The 16,162-nt window shown below is 41.6% G+C and overlaps 1 protein-coding gene across 1 annotated transcript in view; it reads left to right on the top strand.

Annotated features, from left to right (window-relative positions):
• Nucleotides 1-2,187: 2,187 nt before the first annotated feature.
• Nucleotides 2,188-16,162, top strand: part of CCDC93 (coiled-coil domain containing 93) — a 92,590-nt gene continuing 78,615 nt past the window's right edge. The window contains exons 1-5 of the mRNA XM_008073313.1: nucleotides 2,188-2,297; nucleotides 4,279-4,373; nucleotides 10,648-10,759; nucleotides 14,992-15,090; nucleotides 15,938-15,994. Of these exons, the coding sequence (XP_008071504.1) occupies nucleotides 4,291-4,373; nucleotides 10,648-10,759; nucleotides 14,992-15,090; nucleotides 15,938-15,994 (351 nt within the window). The 5' untranslated portion in view covers nucleotides 2,188-2,297; nucleotides 4,279-4,290. The remainder of the gene's footprint in view (nucleotides 2,298-4,278; nucleotides 4,374-10,647; nucleotides 10,760-14,991; nucleotides 15,091-15,937; nucleotides 15,995-16,162) is intronic.

Below are 16,162 nucleotides of genomic sequence, written 5' to 3'. Positions count from 1 at the left end.
GATGTCTCTCAACTATCCCAGATCTTGTGCAGAAGAGAGAGAAGGTGTGAATAATTAATAGTGTTTTTTACTTTTGTGTATATTCACTAGGAACTAGTGAATACGAATCTTCAGAATCCTTGATAGACTAGACCAGGGTCATGGGAGGGTGTAAAATAAGTAGTGGCTCAAGGTTGTCACCTCCTCCATGCCACTCCTTTATTGCAGGGAGTTACCTGTCACTTAAATGATTCCATGTTCAACTATATTTTAATATGGGTACTTTCTTTCTTGGTAGTTTGTACTTCAGCCTGAATTTCCATTATCAGAGTCATGACTGAAAACATTTTAATACGTTACTGGTTTCGGTCATGTACTTCATGTAAGGATTAGATCATTCCTTATTTAATAAGTATGTCCTTTGAGCCTAAAACTGTTTTGTTAACAGAAGAGAAAACACAGGTATGTAAGACCTTGGTCCTCTCCTGAACCAGACAGTGGTCCAGTAGCAAAGACAGGCATATATAGCACTAAACATGTGACTCAGAAGAGGTTGATACTTAATTCTATGAATGGCATCGGATTCAAATAAAATAAAAATATAGAGGAATCAGCCAGGTGCAGTGGCTCACTCCCATAATCCCAGCACTTTGGGAGGCCGAGCTGAGAGGATTGCATGAGCCCATGGGTTTAAGACCAGTCAGGGCAACTTGCGAGCCCTCATCTCGCAAAGCGTGGTGGTGTGTGCCTGCAGTTCCAGCTACTTGGAAGGCTGAGGTGAAAGGATCACCTGAGCCCTGCAGGTCGAGGCTGTGGTGGCCATGAGCGTGCCACTGCACTCCAGCCTGGGTGACAGAGTGAGACTCCAACTAAAAAAAAAAAAAGAAATATAGAGGAATAATCATTTCAGCCTGGATTTTTAAGGGATGGCATTGAATAGGGGTAGAACTTGAAGGTGATTTCTTGATGGTTAGAGCATGATTAAGAGGAAGGTGGATGGTGTGAACAATGAAGAAAGAGGAATGAGCAGTGCTTGTCTAAGTTGGCCATTACCATGTTGTGATTGTTTTGGGGAGATAAAGGTGAAGCTGAAAAGATAGTTTGTGGCCGGAGATATGAATACCAGAGCAAGAAATTTTGAGTTTATCTTATAGACAGTATATGATTCATTGTTGATGAGAGCTGATGGGAATGAGTTGAAGAGGGATTATGTGAAAGCTGTGATTTAGGAATGCGTGAGCAAGACAAATTGACAGAGATGAAAGGCATTGCAACAGTCCTGGAATGAAGTATGAATAAAGGGAGAAGGTAGGATATATGTGAAATGCATAGTGAAGAAAGATTTAATTGGCATTGTTGGGTGAAGAAATAATTAGAAATGAGTATGAGAATTTGAGCCAGATTATCTTGGTGTTTTATATAGAAAGGTGATTTTTTATTTTTTGCTGTAATGGAAGAGAGGAAAGGTAGTTTATGTAAGTAAATGGATGCAAAAGTACTAGATTATTTGGAGAAATTTAAATAGTAGATAAACACTTGGGGTATAAGGTAATATAAGTTGAAAATGTTAAACAAAATCCTAATTTACGTATATTAGATGAATTTGTTATCTTTAAGGCAATTCTACTGTATGGCAGTAAACATCTTTGATATATCAGGGTTGAGGGTTTTCCATATATTTGCTTTAGAGATCAAAAAGGGAAGTACAGAGAAGGATGTATATTTAATTCCCTTCTTTGTTCTTACTTCTCTTGTCAGTAACTTCTTGGAGCGGGATAAATATGAAGTTAAAAAATAAAACGAAACAAAAAAAGCCCAAACCTCTTCTTCCTGTCTGTAATGAGCTTATGATTCAGTCCAGACCTGTCAAGTAAGCCACACGTCAGAGAAAGGAGATACTGTGCTCTAATCTTCCTTTTTCCTGGAGTCCTCCAGCTCATGATGAATAGTCTAGTGCATGTCGTCTTTCCCCAACTATGACGATGAACAACTCATTGAAGGCTGGGAACCCATTCTCTGTGACTCCAACAACACTGTCCACGTGCTTCTGTGTGATGCTTGCTGAATCTTCACAGAGAATCTGATGCAGTGATACAGGCAGTGTCACCTGCTCCTTGGCAATGAAATTGTGGCATCAGGAGATCTACCTGGTGTTCCTTCATTCAAGTAACTTTTACCAGCCAAACTTTTGCCTTTTGTTTTAGGTGGAAACAAGAGAAGATGAAGAACAAAATGTCAAGTTAACAGAAATTCTGGAACTCTTGGTTGCAGCTGGGTATTTCAGGGCAAGAATTAAAGGCTTGTCACCTTTCGACAAGGTAAAAAGAAATCTTTCTAATGATTAGACTGTTTATTTTGTTGGAATGACATGGTAAATCCTGGCAGAAAAAGGAGGAAGATAGTATGTTTTTACTTTCTCATGTCTGTATTTCCATTCCTTTCTTTTTTTTGAGTTGGAGTCTCACTTCATTGCCCAGGCTGGAGTGCAGTGGCACGCTGACAGCTACCCCAGCTTTGACCTGCTGGACTCTGGTGATCCTTCTGCCTCAGCCTTCCAAGGAGCCGGAACTACAGGCATGCTCTACCATGCCTGGCTAATTTTTTGATTTATCATAGAGACGAGGTCTCACCATGTTGCCCAGGCTGGTCTCGAACCCGTGGGCTCAGGCAGTCCTCTCACCTTGGCCCCCCAAAGTGCTGGGATTACAGGCTTGAGCCACTGCGCCCGGCCTCCATTCCTTTCTAATTCAGACTCATTATAGAAATGTTCAAATTTCTAGGCCTTGGACTCCTTTCTGTGCACAAAGTTTTAAGAAATGCAAAGACCCAAAAGAAATAGTTTCTCCTTTCAAGGAATTTACAGTTTAAATGGGGATTATAAAGCTTATATAAGATAAAGTAATCTTAATTGTGAGCTCTCCCAAGTCAGCGTACTCACAGACAGTTGCCAGATATTCCATGGGTGATAAATGCTCTGATTGAGGAGAAAGGAGAGGTCACTATGGAGAGAAGTCTTTTTTTTCAGCCAAACCTTGGGCAATTATTATGCACAAGGCAAGTAATAGGTGTTGAAGACACAGAGATAAAACCAAGGAATTGTGTTCAAAGAGCCCAACTGTTGTAGAATAGGGATGAGACACAAGTAAGCCAGCAGGCATAGAATAAATGACATGATGCAGGAAGTGCTGCAGTGGACTGTGCACAGAAAGGAAGCATCCAGATCAGATGAGGCAGGCTGATAAACTTTCTGGTGGAAGAGTGCTAAGTGCTTCATGGGTGAGGGGTGGAGGGGCATTACGGTTCTGGCTGTGTGCAACAGAATTGCCCTGTGTTGTTTTATAATACAGATGTTTGGCCGGGCGCAGTAGTTCATGCCTGTAATCCAGGACTTTGGGAGGCCAAGGTGAGAGGATTGCCTGAGCCCACCGGTTCGAGACAAGCCTGGGCAACTTGGCAAGACCTCATCTCTACAATAAATCAAAAAATTAGCAAGGCGTGGTGACATGTACCTGTAATTCTAGTTACTTGGAAGACTGAGGTGGAAGGATCACCTGAGCTCAGTGGGTTGAGGCTGTGGTGGCCGTGAATGTACCACACTGCACTCTGGGCTGGGCGACAGAGTGAGACTCCAACTCAAAATAATAATAATAATACAGACGTCCAGGTCTCACTCATTGAAATTCTGGTTAGTTGGGTCTGGGTTGGGACCCTGGAATCTGTATTTTATTGAGCATCTCACATGAGTCTAAAACACAGTCAGAAATAAGATTCACTGTTATTTTTTCTAATATCAAGCCGTGTCTGAAAAGGGGCTTGTCTCAAAATGGGTTTTAAGCCTTTGTCTCATTTGCATATTAGAGAAATCTTGTGAGAAAATACAGTAGAGATTCTCATCTCAGGTAGTTGAGAAAAATAAGATGTAGGGAAATACAATGTCAGCTTTGCTACCCACGTGTCTGGTCTATAAAACGCACAATTGGTGTTTGCCCCCTTCACCTTAAAGCGGATCTATGTATGATATATTCATTTAGTGATAAAAGTCAGCTTCTCAGACACACTAGCTGCATTTTAAGTGCTCATTTGGCACATGTGGCTAGTAGCTACTGTATTGTCCCATTTTCTGCAACAGGGCTATTTTAGATGAGTTGTGGTTGATGGGGTGAGGAGGATACATATTCTCTCTTAAGATATATAATTATATATGTTTACTGAGTCTATAAGAGCTATTTATAATTTACCACCTTCCACCTCTTCCCCAAACTGGAAAGGGAAGGTAAGTATTTTCTTTGTGTCTTGCAGGTGGTCGGAGGAATGACTTGGTGCATTACCACTTGCAACTTTGATGTAGATGTTGATTTGCTCTTTCAGGAAAACTCTACAATAGGTCAAAAAATGTAAGTTATTAGTGGTTTCCATGAGAGAAACTAAAAGTGGGGAGAAAGGTAATTTTTGGATGTCCAGCATGTGCTAGAAGTTGTGTTGTTCGCTTTACATGTTTTATTCTAATTATTATTACAGCAGGAATTATCTCTGTTTTATGGATGAGACTGAAACTGAAATAAGCCAGAGTTACACAGCTATCATGTCATTTAATGTTTAGGGTATTCCTAATACTTTTTCTTATTCAAAGTTTCTAGTGACTACTTAATGTATTTCTTTCCAAAGACAGCTAATTCGGGTGGAAGTTGATTAGGAGGAGAATGGGAGAATCTTTCCTTTCCCATTTCCTCTGTGTCAGGCCGAGCCTTACTTTGCCTGCCACCACAAGAAGGCAGAGTTGGCTCCTTGCTGGAGATTTCACCTGAGGGTGCCCTGCCCTTTCATAGCTCACCAGGGGTTTTTGACTGCTTCATTAGACCGTTTGAGACACCTGGTTCTGCTCCCTACCCTGCCAGTGGGCCGCTATGCAACCTTGGGCAAGCCACTCTTCTGGCCTTCAATTTCTTTACCTGTAAGAAGAAATGCTCCTGAACTCAGATTTGTATGATTCTGTGAATAAGTGTATTTATTTCTTTTTCTGAAACATTACTCTCCTCCACAAAAAAGTACTTCCGAAAGGATTGAAAGATGGCTTATATAGAAATGCATATGAAGCAGTAATGGTAGAAAATGAAGCAAAAGGAAAAAGGTGGGGATAAAAGGCAGAGTTGGGGATGAGGCTGCCACATGAGTAGTGGGCCACAAAATACTTTGCTTTCCGAGGGTAGGCCAAAGATTTGCCCCTAAGTTGTAGCGGGAAGACAACGAGATCGTGACACCAAGACTATTATAGGAAGTAGCACTTTATTATGCTGGGCTGCCCAGCGGGCTCGAGGGGCTAATGCGTCCAAATTGAGCCCCTCAGAACTGGAGAAGTAAGGTCTTATACCCTTGTTTAGGTAAGGGAGGGGGTCCTGTCAAGCAATTATACATCTCCTTTGGAATTTACAAGGTGGCGTTCAGAAAAATCAGATCTTTCAAAGAACAAATGGTTTCCAGGAGCTGCAGGATTGTAAACTGTCAATTTCAGAAGAGGGGTTTTGGATAAGTCTGAGTTAGTTACTCTTTTGCATTTCCATGAGAGCCGTCAGTTTCTAGCCATTTGACCTTTTCTTTTTTTTTTTTTTTTTGAGTTGGAGTCTCCCTCTGTCACCACCGCAGCCTCGACCTGCTGGGCTCCGGTGATCCTTCCGCCTCAGTCTTCCAAGTAGCCGGAATTACAGGCATGCGCTACCATGCCCGGCTGATTTTTTTATTTATTGTAGAGATGAGGTCTCGCTGCCCGGGCGGGTCTCAAACCCATGGGCTCAGGCAATCCACTCACCTCAGCCTCCCAAAGGCACGGAATTACAGGCTTTTTCAAACAAAACCAGCCTGGCGGGTCTTTAGAGCTTGCCTTTGGCTTTTAAAAGGAAATACCTTTAACTGCTACCAACTCCCTTTCTGCCACATCAAAGGTTTCTGGTAGCCAAGTAGAGGTGGTATCTGAATTACTGAGAATCAGATACATTATAATTTGCTTCTTATTTATGTAGTTTTTTTCTTAAGTTTCTATTTGCTTTTTTTTCTTGTTGACTGAAGAAGCACAGGCCTGTACTGGTAGCTCAGAATAGTCAGCTTCCTTTTTTTCTTCCTCCCTCCCTCCCTCCCTCCCTCCCTCCCTTCCTTCCTTCCTTCCTTCCAACAGGCTCTTACTCTGTTGCCCAGGATGGAAGGATAGAGTTCAGTGGTATAACCATAACTCACTGCAACCTCGACCTCCGGGGCTCAAGCATCTTCTAGCCTCAGCCTTCTGAGTAGCTGGGACTACAGGGGTGCACCACCTTGCCTGGCTAATTTTTTTTTTTGTAGAGATGAGAGTCTTGCTATGTTTCCCAGGCTGGTTTTAAACTTTTGGCCCCAAGAAATTCTCCCGACTCAGCCTCCTGAGTCACTGGGATTACAGGCATGAGTTACCACACTCAGCCCAGTTGCTTAATGAGACTGTTTATAAGGCTAAATTCTCTGTCTTCTTTGAAGCCTCTGACTTTCTATTTCAGTTTGAGCTGATTTTTTACTATTTCTATAGTACCCTTGATGTGCTTGGATTTCTTTTCCTTGCTTTCTTTCTGGACTAGTTTTACCATTTTTTGGATTTCACATATGTCTCCTTTTTAAATTCCTTTTGAGTTTTACAGTGATTCTTAGGTCCATTTTCATCTTGGTATCCTAGGGTAATATGACACAATTGTAGTACCTCACTATACTTTCAATAGATATTAGAATGCAATGTTTTTTATATGTATTCTCAATCCTTCATCTGTATTTCTGAAATCTAAAAAACACTGAAAACTCTCTTTTTTTTTTTAAGTGTGGATGCAAAACTTAACTTGGAAGCAAAACATGACCTAACTGACTTAAAGCTATTTATTGCCTTTATTGGTCTCACTGTGAATATTCATACGATTTGCTGAAGAAATATATATTTTTTAATCATGTAGTATGGATCTAGATTTCCCTGGAGTCTCACATACTATATAGTATATGCCCCTTAGATATTCTATGGTTCTAAATCTTAAAAAAACAATTCAGAAACACATCTGGCCTCAAAGTATTTGGATAAGGGATTGAGGATGTCTTATGTTCTCTGGTAAGTGCTTGATATATGTCTCTAAAGTGCAGAGCTGTGAACTGTAACTGTGACAATGCTGGGGAGAAGGGTTTGTATGGCTAAGGACCCACCAGACTCAGCAGTGCATCAGACAGTTAATTCTTTATTGTTTGTAGGAGAGGTGTCATAGCTACAGGGCATTGAATTATCCAGAAGTGTTTTCTGTTTGGTTTTGGAATGTGTTCTGTATTTGAGGGTCTTCCCTACAGAGTTTCTGGTTAAGGGCAGTTTAGACTAAAACTGCCTTATGTTTGCAGTTTCTCAGCGTATATGGTGTGTATAGTCAATGTGGGCCAGACAGTACATTTGAGAAGTGCACTTGCCTATTGAGGACATGATTACCTCTCAATCTGTCTTCTATATGTGCCCAGTTGAGGCCTTGTTCTTCATGTCCTCCTGAGGGTTCCGTAAGCTTCTGTCCTCTACCCTGTTACCAGAGGGTGCAATGCTCAGAGGCCCACAAGTGAGATTTTAGACTTGTAACAGTTAATTTCAACAACAAACATTTATTAGACACCTATGTTCCAAGCACTTATGTATGATTTTATTATTTTACTTTAACAACAACCTTTGAGTAGCCTGGACAGCGATTATCCCTAATTTTATGATAGGAGTGTTGGACCAGAGGGACTGAGTAGCTTGCCAAAAGTCCCAGAGTTGGTGGTGGAGCTGGAATTTAGACCCAGGTTTAATTCACTCTCTTTCAAACTGTTGGAAGTGGGGGAGAAAACAGTGCACTGAACACTTTTAAGAGCTAAAGGAGTCAAACTAATCACAACTGGGCATATTGAAATTTTAGGCTTAGAAACCTGCCTGGTAATCATTGCAATCATTCCTTTCTCTGATTTTTAGAAAATCTGTAGGATCCACCCTAAGCTCCAGGGGGAAGCCTAATGGGGGCTGGTAGATTTCTGGAAGAAGTGTTTTTCACTTTCTTTCCATGTCTGTAGCCTGTGTTTTCTCTTACATCCCCAACTCCTGGCAGTGATAGTGCCTGCAGCTGCTTCTGTGTGCTGCAGAGACTGTCCAGACTTGGCTATAATTTCTAGGAGACAGGTTTAAGAGGGTTGTAAACCTCAAGGTGACCTGGGGTAGCTTTCCCTCTGAGCCTTTATGAGCTGGGCGAGTAGGCTGGCTCTGAGGAAGCAGCAGGTCAGGCTGGATGGTGTTAGAGGTCCCAGCCTCTTGTTTTTAAGCTACTGTGCTAATGGTTCTAGACAGTTGGTAAGCCTATGCAAACCGATGGATCTGTAGCCACAAGAGGGAGCTCTCTTCCTGCCAAACTAAAACGTTGCTAAGCAGTAAGGCCATATCGATCATGTACCACCAAATATACATAAAACCTGCACTGAGTAGGGAGGGACACAAAACCAGAGTTGATACTGACCTTCATTTCCTAAGTTTGGAGTTTGGGCTACAAGGCCAGTTAAACCCTCATCTCTTCCTCTTACAAGTTTCAAAGAAATTAAGGCATGGGAGTCTGATGAGAATCAAAATAATAAAGTTTATCAGAGAGACAGCCTTACATATGTTGCCAAATGGTTTGTTAGTTCTTCCTTACCAGATTATCCCATTGAAGTCTCAAGCAGACGTGGACCACTACAGCCTTCTCCAGGGCAGTCCACGCATCTCATGGCAGAAAAGACACGTGTGTCCTAAAGACAGGCCACTTAGAAAGGAGGGGCCCCAGGAGTCACTGAGAACCACACGACAATTTCCTTCTTCCTCTCAGGACTTTTGTACAAATCATTCCTCAATACCCCTTCTATTGGGAAGGAGGAGTTAGGAGAAATAAGCAGAAAATGTTCTCCCATATGCTTCCTTCCCTGGAGGTGGATGTTCCCTCCTTCTGTGAATGTGTGCATTGGAGTATCTTCTCCTCTCCTTTTTTTTAACCTTTTAACACATTGGACTTAATCAGTGGAATGTGACTGTTATCCTCAGCAGTTTTAAATTTGGTTCCACCTCGTGAAGCTCTTCTCCATGTACCAGACACTGTTTCTTAGTGTGTTCTCTGGAATCATTCTTGGGGGCTATTTAGCTTTTCTCCTAGGTCACCTAGTTCCTACTAAGACTGAGGGTGTGAAACCCACTAACGGGAGCATAGGTAAGACAGCAGTAACTCTCATACAGGCCTCAGTTAGGTGTTGGTGTCAAAGGGATTTGTCTCCTGGGAAGGACTGTTGAACTGCAGAAAGATAAAGGTAGGCGAGATTTCTTTGAACGAGAAGCACTTTTGGGAGACCCAAAACTTGTTGAATTTGAAGCACCTAATAAGATCTAAGTGACCCTTGTTTGCCAGGACCTTTGTCTATTAGAACATACTCCTACATTTGTAAACAAAGCCACAATAACTGCTGTGACTGGCTAAGATTTTTTTTTTTAAGTTCTTGGCTTGGTATATAACCTTAACTGTGCGTGTAGGCTGAGCCAGAAGCTCTCAGTTCTCCATTTGGTCACAAGGCCATACCTGGGAGCTGTTTCTCAAGGTTCCCAGGCTACGTATTACGGCTTTGGGGTTTAGCAGGCCTACTAAATAACCTCTTTTCTCTCCTTTTGAGTCTGATCCAATGAAGATAGTATAAGAAATAGGAATCACACAGTTAGAGATCAAATGCCAACTGATTAGAATAGGAGGCTTCAAGCTGCAAAATAAACTTGCACACAGTTTCTCTATTCCAGCTGTCATAAAACTGTCCCACCTCAGCCCAGGCTGAGCTGAGAAACCTCTCCAACAAGGAGAGGATACTTACCTCGTGACCTAGGTAGGAGAATGCTCTGGGACCTCAGGGAGCTTGCTTCCTTTCCTCCTAACCCCACCTATTCCATAGGAGGACTGAGGCAAGGCATTAGAAAGAGATTGCAGTGTTCCTCGTGAGAAGCAAAAACATTACCTCTCTGGAAATAAGAGTGAGAATACACAGTTCCCCTAAATCTAGGATTGATTTTAGAGTATCTGAAAGTTAAAGGCTACTATTTATTTTAAAATATTTCTGTACTGACGTGGAGAACTCCAAATCTCTTTTAGAAATGGGGCTCGTGTTTTGTCTTAATATTCCGGGCACAGGGACTGGTAATTATTTGTTGCCTGAATGATATTTAGAATGATTTAGAATGATAGTTAGAATGACCTAATGGCTCCCCAACTTTTAGAAAAAGTACGTCAGTAAAGTGAAATGTAAAGGAATGTGGGACACTGATGGCTTTTTATTTCGCCATGGGAGGATGTTAAAAATGCATAACTAGTCAAACATCACCATCATTTCAAAAAGAAATAAAAAATATTTTAACAAAAAAATGGGAAGAACAACATCTTAGAATAAAGGATGAACCCAGTTTTGTGACCATACATGCACACACACCCCTAAATTGTGCTTATTTTTCTCATTTTTGCAATCAGCCAGGAGAAATTTGGTCATGGTCTGGCACTAGCCTGGTGTTGAGAAGCCCCAGGTTCTTAGGGGATGCTGCCCAGACTTTAGAGATGCCATAGGGACCATTCAGTGTCTCACTCCTTGCTTGTTGTTTTTTCTGCACAGAGCTCTATCAGAAAAAATTGTGTCGGTTCTGCCGAGGATGAAATGTCCACACCAGTTGGAGCCCCACCAGATCCAGGGGATGGATTTTATTCATATATTTCCTGTTGTTCAGGTGAGAGCTTCTGTGTAGTTTCTTGTCCTTTGAATGTCAGAATTCCTGTAGTGGGCCTGGCTATTGGGCCATCTGGCCTGGGTCCTGAATTTAATGGTGTGTATAGATTTGGTGTGGCAGAACATGATGGTGTTTCTTGTCATCCTCAGAAGATTGTCAGTACTGCATACTGCATATACCCTAGTTTCACACTGTCATCTGTTAAGATCTTTGAATGTTCTCATCAGTGGCTTTTCATTGCCCTTTGGTAAAGATAGAATTTTATAGCCCTGTATGTTCTGGTTCCTTCTGACCTCTCTAGTTTGGTGCAAGACTTCTTTCTTTTTTTTGTTCTAGTTTCTCTGATTTTCTTTCCAATTTCCCCAAACTTATTATGTTTCCTTCTGTTGCAAGGCCTTTGCATTGCTGGCTCCTTGGACTCTTATGTTCTTCCTTTCTCTCCTTACCTGCTTCAATCCATATTCATCCTTTAGATCTCAGTTCCACCAAACCTCTTCAAGGAAGCCTTCTGTCATCCCCTAATCTACAATGGATTTCTTTGCTGTATGCATTCATATGGCCACATTCCCTTCCTTCACAGGAATCTTTCTTACTGTAGTTTGCAACTTTGTATATCCATGTGTATGATTCTTTCTCTGTGTCTGCCATCAGACTGTAAACTGCATGAAGGCAGGTGCCATGGCTGTCTTGTTCACTCCAGCACCTACCAGAATGTTTTGAAATTTGTAGATACTCAGTCCTTATTTAATGGCTAAATGCCTGAGGGGAGACTTCTTTCTACCTTTAGCTTTTTCCCAAGGCTCTGTGACAGCCCCTAGACAGTTGACCTTCCATAGCCACAGATTTACCAAACATGCATTGGAAATGTTCAGGAAAGAAAATACACACACAAAATATAACAATTACACAGTACAAGTTTTAAAATACAGTATAACTACTACTTACGTAGTATTTACATTGTATTAGGCCTTATACGTAATCCAAGGAGTTGAAATACAAGGGCAAATGTATGTACGTTGTATTCAAATACTCTGCCATTTTATATGAGGGACTTGAGCATCCATGGATTGGCATCCTGGATATAGTTCCCTGCAGTTCTTGTGTCTTGGCTTCCCCTTCAGGCACCTCAAAAAGAGGAGGAGCAAAGGGACTCATGTCCCTACAGTATGAACAATACTTTCTGATCCTAATAGAGTTCTTTGAAGCATCTATTATAATCCCTTAGATTTGAAGAGAATGAGACTCCAAGTGGGTAATTGATTTGCTTAAGAGCTGAGAACTAGTGAGTGGACAGGCAAAGGCTCCAGTCTTTAAGCCTGTGCTTTTCTGTCTTCTGTCTTTAAACCTGTGCTTTTCCCACCCACCGTTCATGCAGCCACCAGAAGGAAGCTGCACAACCCTTGCTAGAAAACCCTTTTAGTTCTGTATTACGATTAGGTAGTGTAGGGTTCAAGAGTATGAACTCTGGTGACCTCCTGGATTCAAATCTCAGCTCTGCCACTTTCGACTGTGTGACCTTGGGCAAGTGACTTAACTTCTTATCTGTTAAATAGAAATAATAATAGCACCTACCTGATAGGATGAGAATTAAGGTAATATGTCTAAAGCACTTAGATGAAAGACTCACACATTTTAGTAAGTGCTTTATAAGTGTTATGTTAGTTGTTTCTGTTATTGTATGTTGAGTCTTCCTCTGCACTAGACCTCAAATAGAATGCCATGAAATTTGAAAATTTGAGGCTTAAATTAACTTCAAATTTTATTTGTATGTTTGTTAGACTTTTTGTCTCTAATGTAGAGGGGTGCTACTTTATCCTCTTTCTGAAAATGAGAAGTTGGGGCCCTGTGTTGATTTTTACTGAAACCTTTAACACTATCATACTTTGAAGCTGTTACCTTTCCTCCAAAGTCTGGATCTCTAAGGATTAGACCTTATTTAATCCTATGCTAAAACTTTGGGACAAAAAAATCTCATCTAGATATGGAAAGATGAATGGAAAGTGATCTTCTGTAGCCAGTTTGGGCATTTTGAGTGTGTGTGTTCGCCATTGTGAATGAAATGCTAGAGGAGCTTGGAGAGGAGAGCCTAGGCTAGTGGTTATCAGATGTTTTAATTTCATGGACCTGTAAATTTTTAATGCAAAAATAGACCTTGACCTAGAATTACCACCTGTCGTTTGCCAGTCAAGGATACTTTGAAAGGTAACTATCTTGCTTTCTCTATCATTTCCTGAAAGAATGGCCATTTAATTCTCAGTCTCAGAAAAAAGCAGTCCTTCAAATTGAATAGATTTAGTAGTATGAAAAACTCACTATGTGCCTGTAGTTTTTTGCTGTTTTTCTGGGACCAGTGAAATTGTAATCATGGACCAGTGGTTGTGAACCATTGGCCTAGTTGTCTTGCATGATTCTAGAGGCCCACAACTCATGTTTACACTGTTTTAGAAAAGCTGTAGTCATACTTTCTGAATGCCAGCCAAGAAAAAAACAGGTCCAACCACTGATGGTTCTAGGTCATATCTTTTTCTCCCACGTCAGACGTGAATTCTGTGAAGGTCAATATTTTTCTTGAGTGCTAGGTGACCTGTTGCAGAGTTTGGCTGTCTGAGAAGTTTCCTCCATGGCTTTTTACACTGAGAACTCCAGAACAGAGTTCTCGGTTCTCTAAGGGAATTCTGAAACTCAACAGACTTTTTCCTCCATATCTGATCACGCTCTTTAGGATTCATCTGGGATTAATGGAGGCAGATCTGAAAAGGACACAGATATGAAAGGCCAGAATTCAAAAGAAAGCAGAGCTAAGTTGAGTTGTGCAATAAGTCAACTGCCTCAGTTGGCCCTTGTTTGTCCTGGGCCATCATGCTGTGTGGGAGTGCAGGTGAGGGGCTACGATAGTTGGGAATGCTCTCATCTTCTGCCTCTGCTTCTGTATTTAGTCAGTGCCTGAGGTCATTGGGAGTGGAGTGGAGTGGCAGAAATAAATAGAAGATACAACAGGGAATAGCCCTCATATAGTCACCCCTATCCTGGCAACTACTTCCCAAAAGTGTGCTTTACTTGAACTGGCTGCCCCCTGTGAATAAGCATCTCTTTCAATCCCTGTGGGAGCACCATGCAGCACCCTGTTGTGTGTTATGTGGCTTCTTTCCAAGGTAGCTAAACTTTGCCAAGTGTGCTATGCTTTTGGTGAAGCACAACTATGTCTACAAACTGCTTTGGAGATGTGGTAACTCTCCTTCGAGAGATCCTGGCATCCCTCTTCATGGTGTTCTTCCGTAATAAAGGGAATCAATGAAGAGCTGAAGAAGAGAACCAGAGGCTCTTTTTACACTTTACACTCTTACACTCAAAGTGGCTGGATCTTCTGCAGGACTTAGGGTGTGTTTTAATTAACTGGAGTTTTAAGTTGAGAGAACAGAGTAGCTGCTTCTGGATATCAGACCAGTAGAGCTGGGAAACATTACTAAAACGCATTTGTCCTGTTTTCTGTGTGCAAGAGCCTCCGAGTTGTGACTCCCTGCTTTGTGGCTTGCTAGCTATGATTAATGAGTAAATTATGTCGTCTCTGTGCTTCGAGTTCTGTAAAACAGCTGGTACCATCTACCTTACAATGTGAGGATTGAGAGAGAGAATATTGTGAATGTCAAGCTAACCAGTGCCTTCAGCTGTGTACTCAGAATGCCTTTCTCTCAAATCTGAACATTTTGGGCTGTTTTTGGTTTGTCAGATGAGGAGTTATACTAGTGTTCTCTGTAGTTCTCGTCCCTTTTCCTAGTCTGTGGTACATGTGGCACAGGAAAGAGAGATTTATATTAAGATTTGCCACTAGGACCAGGAGGTTGGGGGGATAAGCTAATCTTTGTTCTGTGCTTCAGATATTTACAAAGCAATCTAGTAACTTATGATTTCATTTGCTCCCACAACAGCTCTGTGAGGTAAAAGAAACTGAAAGTCTTACCTTTACAGAGAGGAAAACAGAGGCCTGAGGATCTGAGTAAGGCCTTAAAGCTCCTGCATGGCTACTCAGCACTAGGTCCCACTGGATCTTGGCCAGTGGCCCAGGTGGCCAGTTGGTTGCTTGTCATATAGGGCAGCATGTGTTGATAGTTTATCACCTAGTCAGTTCAACTGTATGGATTTGGGTTCACAAGTTGTGCTGTGTCTGAGTTGGCCACTACTGCGGTGAGGTTTTTTCCCACTATCAAAGGACACTTTTTATACTTTCTTCTCAGTGGCTGGTGAAACGAGCTATAGAAACAAAAGAAGAGATGGGTGACTACATCCGCTCCTACTCTGTATCCCAGTTCCAGAAAACCTACAGTCTGCCTGAGGTCAGTACTGTCCTTTTCTTGTGTAACTGAGAACCTGAGTGCACACTTAGAGACTCCCCGGGAAGGAGCCGAGTAAGCTCAGACTCCTCTGTACTCCCGCTCTCCTGCTTGGTGTCTCTGCCCCCACTTAGTCTTGCCCCAGCATTGAAACTGGGCCTCTCGGTTCATTAGAACTGCCTCTTTACATGACCACTGAGTGTAAAGCCCTACAATTTTGCCATTTTCTCTGAATTTTGGTATTTGATATAGCGCTCTAATGAAATTACAAGAACAAGAGTATGTGTGTGTGTATGTGTATATATTTTCTTCTAGATCCTGAAAGAAGGATATTTTTGCATAAAGTTTTTTTAAGAGATCACTTGCCTAGTATACCCCTAAAGTAACAATGTAGTGATAATTACAACCACCATAATAGCTGATAGCTATGGGATATTTACTACATGGCAGTCTCAGCACATCCTATAGTTTCTATTTTTTTAATCCTCACAACTGCCACCTGTGATAGATGTCGCTGTCCCTGTTTTATGAAGGAGAAATGAGGCTTAGAGGTTAGGTTACTTACCTGTAGTTTCACCACTTATAAGGATTTGAATTGAGAACACTTGTCTTAACCACCAATCTTTATGGTCCCCCTTTTTCTCACCAGCTGTGTTGGGACCTATGTTGGAGCTATCTGCAGAGGTCCTAGACTTTTCCCATGGAGAATATATTCATTTGTTAGAAAGTTAAAACTTTGTTAGGCAAAGTAGTGATGAGAAGTCAACTTACAAGACAGATTTCTGAGCAGACCACTTGAGTTTTAATCTTCACATGGGATGTGTTTATTAAGCTGTGTTTCATCTTACAGGATGATGACTTCATAAAGAGAAAAGAGAAGGCTATCAAGACAGTTTTCGACCTCTCAGTAAGTTTCCTCCCCATGTTCTTCTGTCAGAGCACTACATACTTCAGATAGGCCTTAGATGTAAATCACAAAAATGCTGTTTCCTGGGGTTTCTGCTAGGATAGCCCAAGAACTGACCTCAGATAGGTATGTGAGGGAAGCTCTGCCTGCTTGCCTGCTCAGGGCCAG

The sequence above is a fragment of the Carlito syrichta genome, unplaced genomic scaffold (genome assembly GCF_000164805.1).
Source record: "Carlito syrichta isolate Samal-C Ts95f unplaced genomic scaffold, Tarsius_syrichta-2.0.1 Scaffold315821, whole genome shotgun sequence".
Classification (NCBI taxonomy): Eukaryota; Metazoa; Chordata; class Mammalia; order Primates; family Tarsiidae; genus Carlito; species Carlito syrichta.
Note: the sequence above shows the minus strand (reverse complement) of the source record. Positions and strands in the feature narration are given on the sequence as shown.